This window comes from Typha latifolia, chromosome 12 (assembly GCF_019914945.1).
Source record: "Typha latifolia isolate L0001 chromosome 12, TyphaL0001v2, whole genome shotgun sequence".
Lineage (NCBI taxonomy): Eukaryota > Viridiplantae > Streptophyta > Magnoliopsida > Poales > Typhaceae > Typha > Typha latifolia.
The window spans coordinates 6,260,062-6,282,106 of record NC_133097.1 but is presented as its reverse complement, the minus strand read 5'-3'; the positions used below and the strand labels follow the sequence as shown (position 1 = coordinate 6,282,106).

At 37.1% G+C, this 22,045-nt stretch overlaps 3 protein-coding genes across 3 annotated transcripts; 1 reads left to right on the top strand and 2 right to left on the bottom strand.

Annotated features, from left to right (window-relative positions):
* Nucleotides 1-768: 768 nt before the first annotated feature.
* On the top strand, nt 769-6,471 carry LOC140798755 (proteasome subunit beta type-7-B-like). Its single transcript, XM_073152785.1, has 9 exons — nt 769-975; nt 3,309-3,449; nt 4,263-4,404; nt 4,530-4,626; nt 4,713-4,782; nt 4,866-4,970; nt 5,436-5,534; nt 5,642-5,732; nt 5,819-6,471. The coding sequence occupies exons 2-9, from the start codon at nt 3,309-3,311 to the stop codon at nt 5,896-5,898; spliced, it is 825 nt and encodes a 274-aa protein (XP_073008886.1). The 5' UTR covers nt 769-975; the 3' UTR covers nt 5,899-6,471.
* An 834-nt stretch (nt 6,472-7,305) lies between these two features.
* On the bottom strand, nt 7,306-10,393 carry LOC140798422 (uncharacterized). The gene is made up of 3 exons (XM_073152237.1): nt 10,236-10,393; nt 10,038-10,128; nt 7,306-7,777 (listed from the first exon to the last, which is right to left on the bottom strand). Exons 1-3 carry the CDS (start codon nt 10,303-10,305, stop codon nt 7,642-7,644), a joined length of 297 nt encoding a protein of 98 aa, XP_073008338.1. The 5' UTR covers nt 10,306-10,393; the 3' UTR covers nt 7,306-7,641.
* Nucleotides 10,394-11,473: 1,080 nt separating this feature from the next.
* On the bottom strand, nt 11,474-20,801 carry LOC140798512 (condensin-2 complex subunit CAP-D3). Its single transcript, XM_073152364.1, has 9 exons — nt 19,354-20,801; nt 18,570-19,241; nt 16,591-17,076; nt 16,416-16,507; nt 14,267-14,354; nt 14,063-14,177; nt 13,858-13,987; nt 13,609-13,783; nt 11,474-12,423 (listed from the first exon to the last, which is right to left on the bottom strand). Exons 1-9 carry the CDS (start codon nt 20,785-20,787, stop codon nt 11,722-11,724), a joined length of 3,894 nt encoding a protein of 1,297 aa, XP_073008465.1. The 5' UTR covers nt 20,788-20,801; the 3' UTR covers nt 11,474-11,721.
* Nucleotides 20,802-22,045: the final 1,244 nt, after the last annotated feature.

Here is a 22,045-nt window from a genome sequence, read left to right as displayed (position 1 = left end):
TAAGCCTCTCTTTTTTCCTGCATGCATACCCTTATAAATTTTTTTATTGACGTATACCGGTTAGAAATTCAGTTAAAAAATATTAAAATATTAGCTAACTAATCAGATGGACAAAATATTCTTTCTTTCTTTTTCTCTCTCTAGATTTTGAAGTAATTAGAAAAAATGATTTAGATTCTAATATTTAGAGCGACTATAGAAGGAAACCTAGGTATTTTTATCTATTTATTAGGTTAGTAATTCGTAGTTTCTAAATAAAATATTGACGGAGGGGATTTAGTTTAGTAGCATAGTTAAATAATTTATTATGAAGTATATATGGACACTTTTTTTAGCCTTATTTATTAAAAATAAGAATAATTTTAGAATATGTATTATTCTTTGTTATTCTCTAAATAAATTTTTTTTATTTCAAAAATAACTATTATTATGCTCACTTATATTCTGAGATAATTGTGTAATAAATATCTCTGATGTAACATAAAATAAAAGAAAATATGAGAAAAATATGTTTTATATTTTATAAAATTATTATGAATATATTTTTAATTTAATATAATGTAGGTTGATGAGATAGATATCAAGGATAAATTAGTAATTAAGTTAGTATGTGATATAAAATATAATTTTAATAAATAATATTTATATTTTGATAAATAATAATTTTGATTAATATTTAAATAAAACTATAGTTGAGTCGGTTAAAATGTAATTAATAAAAAAGAAAAACTAGAAAAACCATCCTTTCTCTAGTCAGTAGTCACATGTCCGTTGAATTATGATCCGACGGCTATCAGAGTATCTCACTCCGTAGCATCAACCTTTTCTTGCGGCCTAAGCCGAGAAGAGAAGACTCTCCTCACTCTATTTGAGATCAAACAAACCCCAGGACGCTCGAGTTTCCGACTCTATTCGATTCGATTCCATTCCATTCCATTCGAGTTTGAGCTGCTCCTCCACCTCGACCGAGATCAGGTTCGTTTCCTCCTGCCCCTCTTCTCTCTTCGTTTCATTCCCTCCTCTTCCGTCTATTTGTTCGCCACGATTTCTCCGGAGGTTTGGGAATCCGCAATGATGATATAAGGGTCTTGTTTTCAATCAAAAATGGGACTTTCGTGTTACGGTTATTTTTAATAGTCCATGTATTACTGCGAATTTTAACGATCTAGGGTTTTTTTTCCCCATTGCATGCTTTGGCTAGCAAAGAAATAGGTAATTATGTTTCCCGCTAGGAATTAACTTCTCGATTGTTAGATCTATTATTGTGATCAGTAGTATATGTTTTAAGAAGTGGGATTCAAGGATTACTTATGTTTTATGAAGTAATTTGTAGAGCATCTAGTTCACTGATGTAGGCTTTGCTCTATTTTATTTTTATTGAGGTGAAGAACAGAAGAACGTGTTTTCCCAAATCAAGTTTCTTACTACATTTTTGTATTTACAATGATTGGGTAGTGGAAAAGGGACACGAAAAAACTGAGAAAAGATTACGTAAAACATTAATAATATTATGGTTAAAAATTAGTAGAGAAACAAGAAATTCTTGCACTGCTTGATTACAAGAGCCAGTAGGGAAGGAGGAAGGAGAGGAGAGAAAAGTTGATAGGAGAGAGTAGAAAAACATAAGAAAGAAATGCAGTGTGTTTTCCTTCTTCCCTTCTCCTTTTTATTTAGCTTTGACATGTCCATTATTAAATATGGGTTTTAAGGATGAGGATGAGGTTGAGGTGCACATATTCTCATAATTTGCTACAGAAATGCTCTACCGGGTATGGATACCAGTTCCAACCTGTGGAACATCTTTATCTTCTCACTGTTCTATAGCATTTGTTAATTTGAAATCCTGGCTCTAGGTGGTTGTATGCATTAGCCATCAGCTCAATGGCATACACCTGGCATCGTGCAACATGAGGAAGAGACTTATATGCACAAGTTTTCATGGATTAGATTCCACATTTCTAATATAAGTCTAACCATATGTGTCATCTATGGTCAATAAGGAGAGAAATAGAAACACAAAGGTCGTTTTTTAATAGGTTTTGTTACTGTGTATATTGTCCAGCACTACATATTAATTATCAGTGTTTTGAAAGGTGCTAATGGAAGCCGCCAAAGCGCCCTAATGGAAAGACCGCCATGGTAGTCTTGGTGGGTCGCTTTGGTGTTCGCCCTGCCTTAGCAAATGGGTCAGATGCTGTGAACTAACCATTAAAAAAAGTCCAATCACTTCTATGTTTCTTCCCTTTCACTTTCCTATGTTTATTCTCTTTCTTCGGCTTTCTTTTCTTTGCCTTCGTTTTCTTTACTTCCTAAGAGACTTCTACCTTCATATTTGTTCCTTCGACATGCATTGCACTAGATGTCTTCTCAATATATGTCCTTGCAATAGTGGTTACAAGACCAACCAAAATATTTCCTTGGGTTTTCACAAGCTCTTTATATAATCGAGAGGCATCTTTCTGTTACAATCCAACCACTTGTATTAAGTCAGCTGAGTCAAGTTAGTTAGTTAGTTAGTTAGATTTGTTTATTATTTTAAATTCAAATAAAGCGGATAAAAAGCGGATAATCCGTATATTGGATCCGATCCGCTAAGACTTTACTCATATAAATAAGAGTGGTTACGATATGATTATTATCATGGAATGAGAATTGAGTTGAGTTATTTTACTATCTCGTCTTTATCTTTTATCATAGCTATTAGATCGTCATTGTTCTTCCATTTGCCACTTTTTGACGACCGCCGCAATGTCGGATATTTATTGATCTGTCCCATTCTGATATTTCTTCACTCTTTTATTTTAAAATTTCCATCTCTATCTCGGATTTATGTGAAACCAAGGCCCGTTAGATCTGTAACTCGTGAGGCTACCACCATAAGAATTAATATAAACTTCTTACTTCCAAATCGGTCTAGATCTGGTTCATAACACTTCTTCATTAGTCATTACGATGCCTGAGCTTAGAAGCAGCAACCTCTTGTATGATAATACTACTTAGTGTATTAATGAATCATTAATAATGCTTGGTGAGAAATCTGCCTTGTTTATATTAGTATATATTATATATCATATTAATTATTTTTAGGTGGTGGGGTGACTGCCCGCCACCATGGCTGCCTTTCAATACACTAATAATTACATCTCTTTAAGATCTTTGTGTGTATTAATATTAAAGACTGCAAGCTGAACAGTAGTTTCCTTTTTGGCTTTCTTTTCCTTTGTGTGTTGGTTTGCTTTTATTTAAATATGAATTTGGGTCCTGATATGTTTGCTTGTGATTTTGATTAGTTTGGTTTTTCTGTGCAGATGGCTAGAGTACTAGATGTTCCAGCTAAAGGTGGGTTTAGCTTTGATCTATGCTGTAGAAATGAAATGCTTTTGAAGAAAGGAGTGCAACTCCCATCCTTTAGAAAGACGGGAACAACCATTGTGGGTTTGGTTTTTCAGGTACAACTGCTTTATACATTTTCATGTCCTATTAACTTAGCTATATTATAGCATGTAAACATGTTACTTTATCCAAGATGGTTCTTATGCCATAACAATTAAGCCACGACTTTGTTTATTTAGAGGTTTGTTACTTTACCCATTTTTCAAGGCCTTGTCACTAGTTGCCACCACTTGTCTAAACATGTCTTTAAGGATCAGGGACTTGTTCTATCAGTTAATGCTATTTCGTTATACTTATTTGGGCTACCTTTTGTCACATTGTGGAAGAAATGTTTTTCTCTCCATTTTAGATCCATGATAAGTAAAAGAATGGCCAATCAAAGTATTGATCACTTAGATGAAGAATATGCTAGAGATCATTTTGCCTGTTTAGTATAATGTTGAAGCCATCAAGGGCCGTTATATATCTAAATGCAGATTCTTTGCTAAACCTTGTGAGCTTGATGTATTATCTAGGTATAATCTTCCATTGGAAATGCTTGAACATTCTTTACCCATTTAACTTCTGTGTTCTTTTTCTCTCCCTCTTTGTACTTCTATTGCACAATCTATGAATGATTGAGTTTGATGGTAACTAATACTCAGTGAGAGAATGTGCAATTCATCTGCACTTTGATTGTTTAATGCAATATGATTGGTATTACTGCATTTAAACTTCCATTGACTGATTTCTCATTTTTATCTAGTGTGTCATCCTTTTCAATTTTAGTACCTGCTGAATAGTATGACCATGTTTTAACTAGAGTGATACTATGCATAAGCTTTTTCTTTTGATACTCATATATGTGGATGTTTATTATATTTTATCAGGACGGTGTTGTTCTTGGAGCAGATACAAGAGCAACTGAGGGACCTATAGTTGCTGATAAGAATTGTGAGAAAATTCACTATATGGCACCAAATATCTATTGCTGTGGAGCAGGAACTGCTGCTGACACAGAGGCCGTAACAGGTAGGGTTTAATGTAAAGTCTCCTTTCCTTTGATATTGCCGAATAACTTCAATTCTTCTTGGCACCAGCTGTAGTCTGTACAACGCGGGATAATTTTTTTCAGTAATTGTAAATGCTTTGTATAGATATGGTCAGCTCCCAGCTGCAGCTGCACCGTTATGCAACTGGTCGGGAATCAAGAGTTATTACTGCCCTTACCCTTCTTAAGTCACACCTTTTCAGGTATGTAGTCTTATTCCTGCATGTGTCTTCTAAAGTGTCTGATTATTTGCATAGTGCTGAAACAATGTGGAATAAATTGTCACTAGTTACCAAGGACATGTAAGCGCTGCATTAGTTCTTGGTGGAGTTGATGTTACAGGGCCACATTTGCACACAGTGAGTATAGTGTTCTTTTATAATCTCTGAGTCCTGAAAGACCTCTTGATGTATACAACATGTACTAAGTAGCTCGTCTGCAGGTTTATCCCCATGGTTCAACTGACACTCTCCCTTTTGCTACAATGGGTTCTGGCTCTCTTGCTGCAATGTCTGTCTTTGAGTCAAAATTCAAGGAGGGCCTTACGGTAAGTATACTGATCTATTAGATTATAATCTCTTAATATATGAGTTGTTATCATTTAAGGGAAGACAAGTATGATTAGTGTCTTAAATTTGCGATGGCAAGGAGGCTTAGAGCCAGCATTAGGTGGCGTTTGTACTTTGTAGGGTCATGGCCTTCATCTACCTGTCCTAGTTGTTGTGCTACTTACCCATCTGTCTGCCCTATTAAGAAGCAATGTTCTTCTCGCATTTCTTGTGGAAATGTTTTTCTTATATAAGGTTAATTTTATATCACTGTTAAGTTTGTTATTCTAGTGATGTGCTGTTGTGAAATCACCCCTTCCAGGAATACATTCACTTTCCAGTGCACATCTAATGGAACCATCCAATATTGAGGATATCTATGGCTCATGTACTTAATTATAGAGATTGATGGTGTTCTTAGAGGTTGTAACAACTGATATTACTGGCTATTCTATTTTCTGCAGAGAGAGGAGGGAATACAACTTGTGTGTGAGGCAATCTGCTCTGGCATTTTCAATGATTTGGGAAGTGGAAGTAATGTTGATGTTTGTGTAATTACTAAGGTTGTGCACTCCTCACTTAAATAATATCTTATTAAGTAATATTTTCATGATTCTTGTACTGTTGCCCGTCAAACTGATTATTGTCCTATGTTGATTGTCTTTATCAGGGCCGCACTGAGTATTTGAGAAACCACCAGCTGCCAAATCCGAGGACCTATGTCAGTACAAAGGGCTACAGCTTTATCAAGGGGCATACAGGTAAATTCTTGCATGCTTGATTTACAGGAAGGAAAAGAACAAGACAATCTCTTGTAACTTCTATCTAATCTTTGTGGTTGTTCCAGAGGTTTTATCTGCCAAGGTTAAACTACTGAAACCAAAGGTGGTGGCAGATGAGGGCATCACTGATGCAATGGAGGAGTGATCAAGTACCAGAACATGACAGATGTAGGTTCTGCACTTGCAATATCTGCTGTTTTATCGAAGATTGAAGAGCATCTCAAACAATTTACAACTATGTAAGAAGCCCTTTGCCACCCACCTCACGTCAAATCTTAAGCCATCATTCGATTATGTCGGGATCCTGCAGCTTGTACTAAGACCTTTTTCCAATATCCCCTTTCCAGAGAACCCTTACTATGGTTTTTCTTTTGTCGTCCTATGATTTGATGTTTTGGTATAACAGGATTTCTTAGTTGGTTTTTGTGATACTTATCTGGTCTATACTTGGGCAAATTTATGTTAGTTTTCAATGACTTAGTGGTATTGCTATGACCTGATAAGATGGGCAAACTAAGCTATAGCTGCTGCTTCACCTAGCCTGCTCTGGGAAGCAAAAAAAGCATGTCATGTTCTTTTAGGCGAAGGAGGGTGTAGACAGCCCCTTTGCTTGCAGATAATCTTTTACTATCTTATGTTTTTAGTGATATCCTTTCTTCTTATATGTAATATGAGATGATCGTGGTGTGTTTCAGGAAATGATTTTACTTCCAAGTAACTATCTCTAGTCTATTAGTTTGTGTAATTGATATTGCCTTGAATTCGTTGATGTAAGAGAGTTAATGACACACAACATATATGTGCCATTGGACCGGTGATCTTGCTTTAATTATGTAATGAATTTGGAGCTTTCTTTTCTGCAACTTATTGGACTATAATTACGTCAATCATCAAATCATGCTGCTGTCTTCTTGAAATAACGTAGCATTTATTTATTATCCAACTTATTGGACTTGTCACCAGTTCAAAAGCAATTGAGAAATCATTATTTTTCATTTAGTTCCATTGAAAGGTATTTATAATGTCAAATGTAGCAAATGCTCGCAGGTTATTAGTGATGTAATTATGATTCTACTTCAGAGATTTCAGACATGTCAAAATTGGCTTGGAGTTCGTCTTTTATCCTCTCTTTTCTCATGAGCAACTTCTGGGACACCAATCCACCTTCTCTAATGCTTCAGTAACAATGTTCGCTTAAATCAAACATAACAGCTGCAGTAAATATGAGAGAAAAAAGCGAAAATGTCCTTTGTGGCGGGTAACAATTTGTTTGAATAGAGGATGGTTCTATTATAAGCATTCTGACTGCAAACAAGCTTTGGACATCAGACCAATGTTATAATCAACTCAGAAAACAAGATAGAAACTTATCTAATCACTCAAAAGCTCTTGTGGAGTTGCCCAAAATACCCAAATTCGTCCAAGCTTATGCACGAGTTCATAACAATACTTCACCAGGTCTGAGCAGTATGATGTTGGTGTATCCTTTAGATTCAGTAAGGACAAAGGATGAAATGATATTCAATATTATGACCTCTCACATAGAAAAGAATAGCAAAAACATAAACGCAAGATTATAGAGAATTAATCCAAAAAAAAATATACCCAAATAATAATGGGCACGCCTGGAAAATATATCCTGTCAGTATTTTTGTAATATCTAAACAAATCCCTTTATTTCATCATCAGAATGACAACTACCTGCAAGTAATTAATATAGGAGCATCTATTGAGAAAGCATCCTCATGGACAAACTCTTCACAGATCTCATTGTAACAAAGAAAAAGAGGAAAACCTCAGTAACAATTGTGGTTGTCCTTGTAGTTCATCCAAAACTATGTGAAGGACCAACTGTTTATTGAAAATTGGAAACAGCTGCCCTAGAACATCAATCTTTATGTGAGGTCGCAAGAAATTGATTTGCATATTTGTCCACCCTTCTTCCTGTGTTTGACTGATGGTCATAGTACTCGACCACTGCAGCACCAGCTAAAGCAGCCAGCGTCAAAGCCTGTGCGTGCAACCTGCAAGATACATATTCAAAACAGAGTATACTTGTGTCAATGCTTAGAGGGATAAGTTCATTAATCGTCAAATAAGTGAGCAATGCTGAATGTCTTAGTTGATGTAACAAATTAAGATTTGTGCAGTAGCTCAGAGTCTCAGACAACTAGATGAAGGAAAGCAGTAAAGTTTTAAGAGATTGCGCCGATAGACAGCAAATATAAAGGAGTAGACAATGGACCACCTAGTACTTAGGTACTAGCCAAGAACCTGGAGGAAAGGCGAATAAGAGAAGAAAAGAAGCAAATGGTTTAGCTTTAAGCCTTCATGCATAGGAAAAAAAGTTGCACCTCAGGTCTTACCTATGAGGCCAAGCAGCCAGTTTTGAAAAAGAAAAATGGCAAAGGAATATTATGGAAATTCCAAGCTGTAGCAAATAATGAATGAATGAATGAAGCATCTGACATCTGTAAAGCTCATTGTGCTAGTGGCCAAGAAACTAGGACTAAACTTCCTCAAGATTGCTTGTTCTCCTCAGCACCATATCAGTTAACGACTAACATGGCAAAAGTAAATTTGCCATATTTAAAAGTCTAGGATGTACCTCAGACTAGCGATGCAAGACATTGTTCAGCCAAGAGAACCTAGGATTTGCTGTATGTTATGTACCTTGACCTTAGGGGTACAAGAAATTGCTAATTTAAGAGACATGAAATACCATCATATCTTCTTCAAGTAGGGAAACAAAAAAAAAAATTCAGTATTCATCATAGGATCAAGTTAAAATAGCAAAATTTCTTCCACTTGTCAAGAATTCTCCTTGATCTGCGCACTTTCTCAATACTGAGTCTACCATAGAGCTCAATTCAAAACAAACTGCAACAGAAAATCCCTATATGCTAATTGAAGGGGTAACCAACCCCTGCTAAGCAGCTATAATTGGGTGCCACCCTCCATCATCTAAGCTTTATTTAATTTGTCACTGTTTCTATAAAGGATTTTTCCTGATCTTCCTTTACAAACACAAAAGCATGCCCAATATTGCTAAAAGGAGAGAAATAAAACCCAAAAATATATGTATTGTCTAAAAATAAACAATGTCTTAAGAGACTATACACGGTAGGGGAGCAAACAATGCAATCACGCATCACCCAATACCTGTGCACATGCCTAAAACTCAAGGTAGCAATAAAGAGGAAACGAAGAAAACGATAAAAGGTTTGCATTGATATACTAGTTTTACATAATCAACTAGTATATAATAAATAAGAAATTGAGATCATAAGTATTTATAAATTTGAGGAGCCATATCATGTGACAATTCAAAATTACTGATGTAAAAGCTAAGAAAGAAGAAGTCTAGACGGCACCTAGGCAACTCCTTTCTAAGGTGAGAGCCTAGGAAGCCAAGGAGATTATGTTTTAATAACTTTTTCTACACAAATAAACAATAAATTGAGAAACAACTCTCATCTACAACCAGTTGAATCATCCCTCCAACTCATTTAAAATCAATAACTCTTAAAAATGGAACTTGACATAACAAAGCCAAAATCCTTGGCCATGAGCAAGTGATATTGACTAGATAAAGCAACCATTTATTTTCATGTCTTTAGATTGAAAAGGAACATGGACGAATACATGGAAGGCTCAAATGCAAAAATACCAAAATGAGGATAAGAAGATTCAACAAAATGTGTACTAGATAGGAGTATGACGGTAAAACCAATATAGACTGGTGACCTATATGAGCCGACTCAATTCAAAGTCCGGTATGCACAAAAAATAGAACATGCTTAGAAAGCAGCATGAGCCACAAGGAGTTACACATGATTATTTATCATCTATCATGACCAAATTACACATTCTTCTGATTAAAACATCTGAACTTATAACTCTTCTCGAAACATTTCACATGGTGTAACTAACCATGCTCCCAAAATATTATCTATCAATGAAACAATGTCTCAAAGTTCTACAACAGATAAAAAGATGGAAGGGAAGATCAACAACTATCTCAAATATCTAAATGAAACATTTGAAAAGAAAAACAAAACCACGAAAAAGATTTTACCAACCCCGAGAAAAGGACCAATCTGTAGTCTTTTAAAACAATATCCAATAAAGACTTGAAATTTAGAAAAGAAAACTCTAAAGAAACCTAACAGGCTAATAGAGATTGAAACTTACAAGATCCGCATCATTCTAATCCAAAAGAAAAGAAAAAGAAAGAAAAGGAAGAGGATCCATTTCCAGATACAGGCATCGATAAACACGAACCTGGCATGGATGATCTTCACGCTGGGCTTCATATTAGGCCGAGACCAGTTGTACGCGATCGAACCCCCAATACCGCTGAGCCAAAGACACCCTTTTTACCCCAAATCCCAACCCAGCAACAAATACCCGAACCGAATCAGATCCCAATATTTAAAAAAAAAAAATTTGGGGGAAAAAGGAAGGATATCTAATAGTTACCAACAGCTCGAAGCTTGTGCTCCACCACCCACTTCCTTAAAGACTCGACCTTGCTCGCAGTCTCCGCCATTGCTGGTTCTCCTTCGATTTGCTGTCCCTCTTCTCTTTTTCTTACGAAGAGCACGAGGAATGGGAGAAGCGTAGAGAGAGAGACCTGGCTCCCACCTTGTATATAAAAGCTGGCTTGGTGGCTGCTAGCGTGCGCCGGACGACTACGTAACTTTGACGGTGGATATTTGGTCAAACCTCGGACGAATTATGTTATAATATGTTTGGAACTAATTCGAATTTTAGGTAAAATTACACTAACACCCCTGACACTTTATATATATATATATATATATATATATATTGTCCCTACATTATATAAAATCTCTTATCCTAACGGTATTAATTGAAAATATTAAATAACTATTTTATCTACAACTTTCATCAAAAAAATTTCTTATAAAATAAGAGCAAATTAGTCCGCTTACCATTTGATTAGTGATATCTACATATATTTTTTTTCACGAAAAAATCTAAACGGTGTTCCAAAGATCTTCGATAATTAAGGAATTAATGTGTCACGTATAAAAGATAAATAAAGAGATGTACATAGAAATAAGAAACAGTTCACAATGTCTCTAAGTATAATTATCCTTAAATTTTAATTAATTTTTATTAAAAATAATTAATCTAGACCCCTTAAAGTATTGCCCATTTTCTCATAAACTCTTTATTTATTTGTCGTAGTATAATAGCTCCCTTAACTATGTAAAATCTTTGAAAAAAATAATCATTTGCTTTGGATAACCATGTATCGGTTGGCTTAATCTAGTTCTCCCCTGCTAGTTATACAGCAAACTGTTTACTAAATTTTAAAATAAATCTTTGTGGGAAAAAGTGGTGTACATTATTACCAGCTAAGCCCACCATCACTAGATTCCTTTAGAAGTCCAGCAACTACACAGAGATGAAGAAGTTTATCCTTGATAACTTAAGTTGAAAACTACTTATCAGTGACATTGTTGCAAGTTTGTAACACTACTTGATGCAACGTATTCATATAGACTCTTTGATCTGTAACTTATATATCCAAATTTCTCCTGAATAAAGAAAATATTATTCTCTTACATTCATCTCCAAAGGTAGGCAACATCTGGTGCTCTTGCCTAGTCCTGGATCCAGTATGTCTCACAAAATTTAGAGAAGGGAACCGAAGAAATCATACATACAATTAGTTGGATGAATAAAGGTTCTAATGTGACACTATATCCTCGTATATCTTTATTATCAGATAAAGCTCAGACGACGCACATCCTTGCCACTGAACTTCACTGAGAAAATGAACTATGATTCAGTTACAAGAGAATAGTTACAACAGAAAAGGCAATTAAATTGGTCAACCGACAGCAAGTTGCTGCAGATATGAGAACCTGTCGCTTCAACAGGTAATAATCTTTCCAACAACATACATACTAATTTACACATGCAAAAAGGGCTTCTAATTCTCTTCATCAGACTCAAAAGACTGGCGGCATCGCAATGATTCCAGTACATTTGACGACCTGCCACCGGTTGAGACCCCAGCATTAGCAGTTCCTGACTTCAGCTTTGGCACACTCATTGAATGAAGTGGCGGGGTTGCTGCATCTCGGTTCACTTCCTTGAGCACCGACCTCACAGTTGCTTCGGCAGCTGCATCAGCCAATGCAGAGGAAATGTTAGCACCAGATCCTAACTTGTCCGAAATTTTGGAGTGAATTCTTGAGGCTGTCATGCTATCTGGCAAGCTGTGGCTATCAGATCCTTGTGCATTGGAGACGGCCTCTGCAACTGTAGATTTGGCTTTAGCAGCATCATATTTCTGCATGTCGTAGAGTAGCTCTTTCTGGAGTTGCTTGTCGGCGACCAATATCTCATCGATCTCATTCTTGTAATCCTTAAGTAGGATGCGCAGGCAATCCATAAGGCAGCCTGTGAGTGGGCTGGTCTTGCTCTCCAGCAGTCGCTTCAGCTCAATGAATATAGGAACAGCGATTTGGATCAGGTTCTTCTTTGCTACTTCAGTGACTACTCTCCCTTTGGCTGCAAGAAGTGCTTTGGTGCCCCCACTGTCACCACCTTCATCGTCCATCTCTGATGTGTCAGAGCCACGAGTTGTTTGAATCCTCATCTCTTTGCAAGCTAGAATTTGTAAAGCATCCTGTCAGGAATCATTATGTTAGTAGCCTGCACTAATTATTTGATGTTTTCTGCTTTGTAATATCTTCCATAATATTGCATCATAAGATTTTTCAATTCCAAAGCTGCAGATACTAATGATGTTATAAAATCAATTAATACTGTTTTCCATGAGAATTGCTTAGACACTTCGAATGAAGATTTCCTGCCACATATCACTTCTAGTACAGTTATAAATCCCATTTCATCAATTGTTCTCAGGTTGAGAATAGTACAGTGGGACTGGTATCAGAAGTGTAAAGTGAGCTGATAATTTTGAGGAACAGGACTCACAACTAATGCTGTTTCGACAATAAAAAGTGAGGTTTATTGATGGAACCAAATCACATCTCCATGTTGATATATAATTTCTATCAGCACACAAAAGTGATACAATTCAACTTCCAACCTGCCAACACTCCTCCGGTGTGATGAGGCTTGACATATTTTACATGAACTCCTTTTGTCCAAGCCAGATTATCAATATCAGATATATAAACACAGTAACAAATGGATATACTCGACAAAGATTGGAGCATGCATAAACAAACGTCAATCATAAATCATATAATATCAGAACAAGTATATGTAGCAACTCAGTTTTTTTCAAGACAACTTATATATGACCAAGAGTTATGCAGAGCATTCTCCACGTTATATTTCTTTAAAATTTGTCGCAACTTTCTTTTGTCACATTCTAATCAACATTCATTTTGCCACAGCACTAAGATTCTCTTTTTTTCATAATAATTACCAAAAGAGTTAGAGAAGGCAATTGTCATCAATTTTATTATCACATACAAATAAAGTACCATCCCATAACCTATGGATCAGCAAGAAGCATGCTTATCCTGTTACTAGTTGCTTGAAATTTTGTTGCCCTACCTCGGATCAGTTGCATAAGGATCTTCTGCAAGTTTTCTGGCTTATGCATTACCCAAAAGAAATAAAAAATCCATGTCAGCACAGAATATTGACTGCCCAGTGGATTCACCAAGTCCTGATTTGCTATGTTCCTCTGAAGCACATGATCTTAAGATGTTTATATGTGCAAAACTAATTTGGTACAATTCAATTATATGCAAAGACATCTACTATTATTGGAAGCAAGTAGCACTCAACAATATTCTAACTTACTTTAGCACTAATGTCATTTGAAGTGGTCTACCTGAAGTACAGCCTGCCCGGTAACATCATCAACATTAAGCAAGCCGTCGGAAGCAGCTGCTAAGATCTCAGCACATATCTTGGCCGAAGTTGCCAGGAGGTGTTCAGGTGCCATTTGTTTCAACAAAGAAACATAAATATGCATCCTTTGTGACCTTGATGTCTCATCAGTGCCTCTACAATTACCGAGAGTGATGTTAGATTTAAAAGAGACGCAGATGGTATGAATAACCTCTGAAATTTTTTGTACCTTATTGCAAAAGGCTGATGAGCAGCTTGTGAACTTCCCTGAATCTCGCTATGCCCAGAATGTGCATGGCAGTCGTTTAGAACAAGAATAGCTTCTATGAAACTGTTATATGCAAGAAGTGGTGCCTTAACTGTCAAATGTAGCCATCAGCTTATGTACTACAATGTTCAAGGAATGAAACATACAAATTTGAATAGAATTAGACCTTTTAAGATGCTTCCAAAAAGGAAATCAGCCAGATGCCTAATCTTTTCAGAATCATCAACAAGACACAACAGAAATTGCAGGAAGAGCACACCTCTCCACTTCACATAGTCACGCTGATTACAAGAGTGTAAGAGAATTGTAGCACTCACAAATTAAAGTGAAAACCCTCAACTATTAAGACCCAAGAGTGGGGAAAGGGTACCTGTAGTAATCTTGAGAGTAAAATAAAGGTCTGCCTCCTCACAACTTCACAAGGATCACGTAATGACATTGCAATCCTGGGTATATAACTGTGAAAAGGCAAAAGAAAAACTCAGTCAACATATTTGTAGCCAACTAGCCAAGGCATAAATAGAACACCAGCTTTCAACATATAAAACATTTGTTAGAATTGGTCTTTTGGTGCATGCAATACTTTCTGATAAGGATGGCTGTGTCGGTCGGCACGAGACTCAATCAACATATTTGTAGCCAACTAGCCAAGGCATAGATAAAGCACCAACTTTCAACACATAAAATATTTGTGGAATTGGTCTTCAGGCGCATGTAATACTTTTTTATAAGGATGGCCATGTCGGTCGGCATGCCCTCATATCGACAAGCACTTGCCATGCCAATAGTGGCATGACACTTGCCGAGCCGTGCTAAGCTGAGCCGATCCGACATGGCCGCGTGTTAGTCATTGTGCCGATATAGATTTTTTTTATAAATTTTTTCTATTTCCATCAATTATCATCAAATCAATGTCATTTTCTTAACAAACATGATATAACATGTTGAACACATTGTTTTAAAAATAATTTTTATTTTCATCAATCATCATCAATTAATTACTAGTCAAACTGTTCCTTCATGACCAATTTTTTAGCCGAGTAAGATCATCTTCACGATCAATTGATCCACTAGAAAGTTTAGATAAATTGATGATAATGAGACTAGAGATGATAATGACAAGATTCAGTCTGATGGCGATGATGATGAAATGAGATATGCATCCCTGCTACACAACTTTCTTAGAAATGTATTATTTTTACAAAAGATGAAAACTTTACGCATGCCACCCAAGATGAAAAACACGGAGACAAATCTAGACAATCACGAGGCAAAATTTATCAAAGATAAAAGAAAGGAAAGGGATCATCTCAAAGTTAACATGATTACAGCCAGATGAGAAAAGAAATTTAGTCTGTGGGTAACATGACATCAAATGAGGTGTGCTCATAAGATGATGAGTTTATCATCATTACCATTATAATAATCACACCTACTAAAGTCACCACACCCTTATTATATTTTATATCCACAATCTACATATGTTTATGGTATGTATGTGCTAGTACCAACAATTCTCATGCATGTTTATTATCCATATCATATCATAAGATAATTATAAAAAAATTATTTGTCTGAAGACTATATGAGACATTACAACGAACAATACTATCAGCGGATGAGTTTTGAAGTTTATCGATAGTATTTAATGCAATATTCTCGTATTATTCTTATGCCAACAAATAAAACATTTGATCCTCCTCGTCATTCAACTGGTTATTAGTTTTAATTATTAACTATTATCAATTAATATTATGTGTTAAATGTTACTATATGCTCAATTGTATTATGAAGTATTCAGTCATATTATGAGGTGTTCAATCATAAATATTAGTTTTAATAAATATATTTAATCATATTATGTGTTGAATAATATTTATATTTAACTGTTGTTTTATCTTTAATAAAATAAGTCATTTATAAAATTAATCTAAAGATAACACACTGTAAGTTTTAATACATATATTTAAACTAAAAATAAAAAATTAACATGCCAAAGATCTAAAAATGTCTCTAAATATCCTAAAACTTTTATTTAAAATATTATAGGGGCATGTCACTGGCACATAGGGGCATGCTACTAGTTCACCGAGTACCATTTTCTACTTTGTCAATTCTGATTGAATTACACACGCCTAGGCAAAAGAACTGGAAATATTGTCTGCGGGTTTGTGTATAATAATAGATGTAAACTTAAAATTGTTATGCTATGCATAAATAAATGCAACTAGAGTAACAGTTTTAACACTATTTGGCACTAAATTCAGTAATTCACAGAGAAGAAATTTGTAAATGGTGGTTCTGCATGGCAAAATCAAACAACAAATGCTGATTATAATACAACATTTTGAATTGGGAAGACATTTTTAGCTAATCTGACACAATAATCACTGTTTCCAGTCATGAACTTTTGTTCTGCACTGTCTGCAGTCACTAAATAATTTTGGAAAATAATAGATATATCAGTTTAAAAGCATTTATAATCTAATTCTTTAGAGATCATGTCACATGAACTATACCAGTCAACTAATGCAGTATAGCGAACACAGAAATCTGCCATTGCCACCATGATATTGTTGCGAAGGGCAGGACAGTCACTTCTCTCAAGCTCCTAAAACAAATAAACCAAAAAATAAAATAAAATTACAGTAGCAACTGGACAAGTACACCTACTAGAAGCTTAAAATTCAATACCTGTATGAAGAGTGGAATATATTGCTTTGCTAAATTATCATCAACCAGACATATTTTTCCCATTGTCACCCAAGATTGGATGTACAAAGAAGGGGCCACCTCCTTGAATGAAACTGTCAACGCAACAAGTTTTTTTGCTTTAGGTTCGGTATTCCCTGATGTTATGATGGTGTGCAACAGGGGAGTGATGCCCTGCAAATCAGCAGACGGACAAGCAAGAACCAACGACCCAATCGTGAACACTGCAGCTACTGCTTTTAGCATCGATGCAGATACTGCTTTCTCCTTCTTTCTTCCTCCCTGAGGAGGTGTTAGAAAGTGGTTGACCTTGCCAGCTTCCGAGACCTCTGATAAATAGACATCAAGAATCTCCAGAGCTTTGGAAAGCAACTGATGCACCCATTTTAGTATAAGGGTATTTGCCTCTTCAGGAATTGTTGCCTTCCTCTTGCATAAAGTTCTCAGAGATTTTACATGGGCATCAACCTATAATGTAGGCCAAAGCAAGAAAAGATGGTCAAGAAAAATAGCAATGCACAGACCAAATAGTAACCATGCTGCTTTCAGCCCTGAACAATGAGTTTTGACCTTTGGATTGAATAAGGTTCAGCCATTCAGCTAGTACTGTTGCTTCTTTAAGCAAAACTTTAAACCATGATTCTGACTACAACTTGAAGATGAGAGATGAGGGCATTAAGTCCACTCCAATTTTAATAATGTCAATTCAGCTTAGTATATTTAATTTCAACTTTCTAGAGGTTTAGTTTAGAAAGTTCAATTCTAAGGGTCAAAGATTACCCTTCTGATTTCTTATAGATCATGCAGGAAATGCCTAATCTGGAGTTCTCTCTCCTTTAGTCATTTTGATCATCATTAAGTTCAATAATATCTGAGGGAACGAGAAATATTGAAAATTGCGCAGGCATTTGAATTTTTTTTTTTTAATAAAAAGAGCTGCTTGTTTTCTCCTATATTGCTTTTCCTACCCATTGAGGCATGGTTTTGTTCTCTTTATGGTATTTCTCTACTAATATAAAAAACTAAAAAGTATGATTTAAACCAAATCTAATATATACAATTTCATGTGAAGCTCATTGAATACTCCAGCATCACACACATGGTTCATAAATCACATAAAGGTGAAATAGAGCACTTTATCCACTCTAGATTAAAGATAAAGTTTTAATAAAACGAAATCAAGACAAAATCATACTTGTGAAATTGTTGCTACAACTAATGAAATCTTTGATATATCTGACCTCATTTACTGCAGTCTCAAAATCATAAAAAGAATTTTTTTTTCTTGTGATTAAGATCAAGAAAATCAAATGTGCGTGATTTTTTCTATCAAAGTAGGGTAGATCAGAATTCATGTCTGGACTCATCATACTTACTTAAAATAAGCACATTCTACATAAATCTCAAAATGATAGGAAGCATCTAGATTACAAGACAGCCGGAGATACATTATACTCGACTTCAGTTTTTCTTTTTGACATATTAGTTCACTTTAACTTCAACTTCTAAAAATATGGCTATTATGAAATTGTTGTAAAATATGTTAAACGTTTTGGATTCACTTCCATAAAGCATATATTGCAGCCAATCCCTACAAATATGCTAGGTGATCTAATAACAAGCAAGAATTGCCTTCAAAAGAATGACAATAATTTGAACTTCAAAGCAATAAGCAGATGAATCACAAGTAAGAAAATGTTACTATCGAAGTCCAATGTCATATATGGTATTAGTATGTATAAGCTAGGCAGGTCCTTTTTCAACATAAGCTGCATCATAATTCATATATAGGGGCTTACAGGAGAAATGATTCTCTATGAATTGCTTTGCAAGCAACAGTCTTAGTTTTGCAGCCATTTTCAAATAAAAGGTAAACATTGCAAGTGTCACGTGCCGAATCTATTGAATAAAAGCACATGAAAGAATATTATAAAAAATCATATGTAATTAATCACTGTTACCTCACTTAAGTGCAAATTAAAGTTCTCAATACGTGAGAGCAAGTTGTGTGCCAGTTCTGCAGCAGGCTCAACTGGCAACTCCAAGGAAACATTGGAAATAGTTTGCAAGAGAGAAACACGATCTCCAGCCCATGAGACTGAATTTGGGTCCCCTCCATCAGAAACTTTGCTTTGCTCTTCTAGATTCAGATTATCAAGTAGTTTCCAATGGTGACAGAGGAACTTCCAGTCAATTGCCTTGGGTGTGAATGGTGAAACCTCAGAAAGAAGCTGCCAAGCTCCTGGAGGGGCTGTCCACTTCTCTATTGACTTGGAGCTTCTTAACCACAAAGATTCTGAGGTTGTTATGATGTTCTGAAGTGATCTAGCAACCAAAGGTTTTAATCTTTTCTTCTTCCCAAGGCTCGTGCATATCTTCCTTACGCATGGTGCTACCTCCCCATTGTAAATTCCTCTTAACAAGTCCAATACCCCCTCAGGAAATACACAGCCAATTTCTGCTGCATCGCTGCTCAAGCTCACATTTGCAGATTGAGAGATCCGATTCAAGACTAACTCTAGAAATAAATTCTCACACTCCTCTTGGATGCTTGTCTCATTATCTACTATCAAGGGCAGCACAGCATGAAGCCACTCTCTTGTGACTCTTTGATCTGGAAACCTTCTAAAAACCTGCAGGCAAAGTGACAAAATGTTCAAAAGAACAGTCAGACTCAACAGACGAAGCATGTGCCAGAATAACATAAATTCATGCAAATTATTATAAGAAATCCATAACATTTACCTCTGAGAGAGCTGCAAGAGCTGCTTTGCGGATGCTGACGAGTGGGTCAGAGCAAGAGGCCCCAATAGTCTCAAGGAGCACCTCGTCAATTGGCAAACCAATCAAAGCAATCGACTTTGTGACAAGGAGAAGAGCTGCCTTTCTCACAGCAGCCTTCTCATCGATACACCTCCTCCTTAGCATCTTACTAAGATCGGCATTGCCAATTCCCATGACTTTTTGTAGTCTTACGCGATTTTCTTCACCCTCCGACAACAAACCAATTATATGTGCCAGATTCACCAAAGCACGAGCTCGGATTCCCCCAACCGAGTCCCAGCAACGCTCCACTAATGCTTTCAAGCACCTGATCCCCCATTGACTACCCACTTCCTCCGCCAAATCCTTCACACCAAGAGGATCATGCAGCGATGTCAGCAATGCAAAAATTAGATCAACAGCCAACAATCTGAGCTGTGCCTTCCCCTGCGTCATCTTCACCACATACTCCATAAACCCAATTCTATCTTCGCACTCCATCGCCCGAACAATCTCCATGATAGCATCAACAGCACAGGCTCTAGGGTCAGCCTTCTCCGGTGTCTTCATGGCCAAGAACCTCGGCAGGTACATCAAAGTCTTCCTAATCCCATCGATCTTCTGACCCAAAGGTACCATCTTTTTCACAACAAACCCCAACACAGCCGCCCTCGTGGGAGATTTCATGGGGGCAAGGATCATCGGAGTCAAAGACTGAAACACCTCAATCGCCGTCTCAATCTGTTCTCCATGCTCCGGCCTTGACACCAAATTCTCAAGAATCAAGAAGCAAAGATCCGACATTTGGTGTCGTCGGCCGACTGCAGTGTCGAGAACTGCGACCATGGTCTCGACAACAGACTTCCGGGCATCGGGGAAAGAATCAAGACGGACTCGTCCAAGAACGGAGACGAGCAAACGAAGAACTTTGACGACTAGATCAGCGACGTCGGATTCGGGGTCAGAAGCGGAAACGGCGGGATGGGCCTTGTCAGATTTCCTCTTCCGGGAGTTCTTTCTGGGTTTCGGGCTGTCAGGAACTGCTACTGGTTTTAGAGAGCGGCGTAGGGAGCGGAGAAGGGAGAGGAAAGCGAGGGGGGAGAAGAGGGAGTGGAGAGGGGATGAAGGGGAGAGGAGGAGGGAGAGATAGGCGAGTGAGGCGAGAAGGGAGAGGTGGGAGTCGGAGGAAGAGGAAGATTCCATGGCGGCGGAGATGGGGCGGATGAGAGCAGATATGGGTAGATTGCGAGCGGCGAGCTGGGTCCATAAGGCGGCGGCCCCGTCGCCGGAGAGGAAGGAGAGGAGAGAGGAGAGGGAGGAGTACGAGATGGGGGAGTCGAGGTGATGGAAGGATGCGAGTGAGGAGACGAGGTGGGAGAGGGCTTCAGGAGAGGAGACATCGTCGTCTTCCTCCATTAGAGAAAGGAGAGGTTTTTGGATTTGGGAGAAGGTGGGGCGGTTTCCCGCTCGAGGGGTAGAGGAGTGATGATAGCGGAGAGGTTCAGCTTGGGATCCGCCAACCCAATAGCCCGAACTAAGCCCAATAGGCAATATGTTTATTTATAAAAAAAGGAATAATATATATTAATTATCCGCCACAGTTATAATGGAGTGTTGCTATCGTCACCTAGGACCTTTCCTTCCTAAGTAACCTCAAGACTCATGTTTCTACCTGAGTTAGCGAGTCAATTCACAAACTTATTGGCTTCGCAGTAGATATGAAAGAAAAACACAATAACAAGTGAAAAGATAACAGATATGGAAGAAAAACACAATAACAAGTGAAAAGATAATAAAAATTTATGGTGGTTAATGATGAAGTAAATAGATTGGGGCTAGATGAACCTTGTTTACAATGTTGACTAGAAGCTGGGAGTCAATTTGATTTAGAGGTAGGAGATTTAATGTGATGGGATACAGACTATAGCATCCTTAAGGCCGAAGGCTTCAGCTACAAACAAGGAAGTGTAATGGCTACAGCAACTATTGGTTATAATCGGGGAGCCTAATGGTGAGCGTAGGATGAAACCCGCCTTACCAAGCTTGTTAAGATTTGAGTATGAGTCTTAGTATTGAGTTTGAGGAATTCAAGCAAGGGTGGTTCTTGTCGGATGAAATAGATAGGAGCTAACTTCGCCATCGGGGTTGCTAGATTCTCAAAATATTCATAAGAAAATGAGAAAGTTATTTCTCAAATTAAGTAGTCAGCTCATTAACTGAATTAAATATAAGATTGTTTCTGTAGTTCCTTATTTTCCAAAGAAATACATCGATTATTGTAAGGAGCAGAGCACAATTCGAGCCGAGCAGCAAAGTGTTCTCAATGAGCTAGGACCCCACTGCCTAGGTTGAGTTCAGTAGCCCAATGAGCTTAAGCGCACTCCACAAAGCCTGGGCAAACAAGCACAAAAGGAATAAGTGATAGATAGATTTTTCCTCTCTAACACAGATAGGCAATTCTTATCGAAACCAAGCCCCAACCGACTCGAGTGAGTCCAAGTTGAGAGTTTATTTTAGTAGAATTTCATTGAAAAAACATGACTTTAGGGGGGACATTTAACTTCCATAAAACTTTCCAACCCTTCCATGGAGGACAAGGAGGTGGCTCGAGGCGTTCGAGGTAACTGTAAGTTGACTTGATCGTAGCCAAGCCTCAGGAGTTAAGCACCCAAAT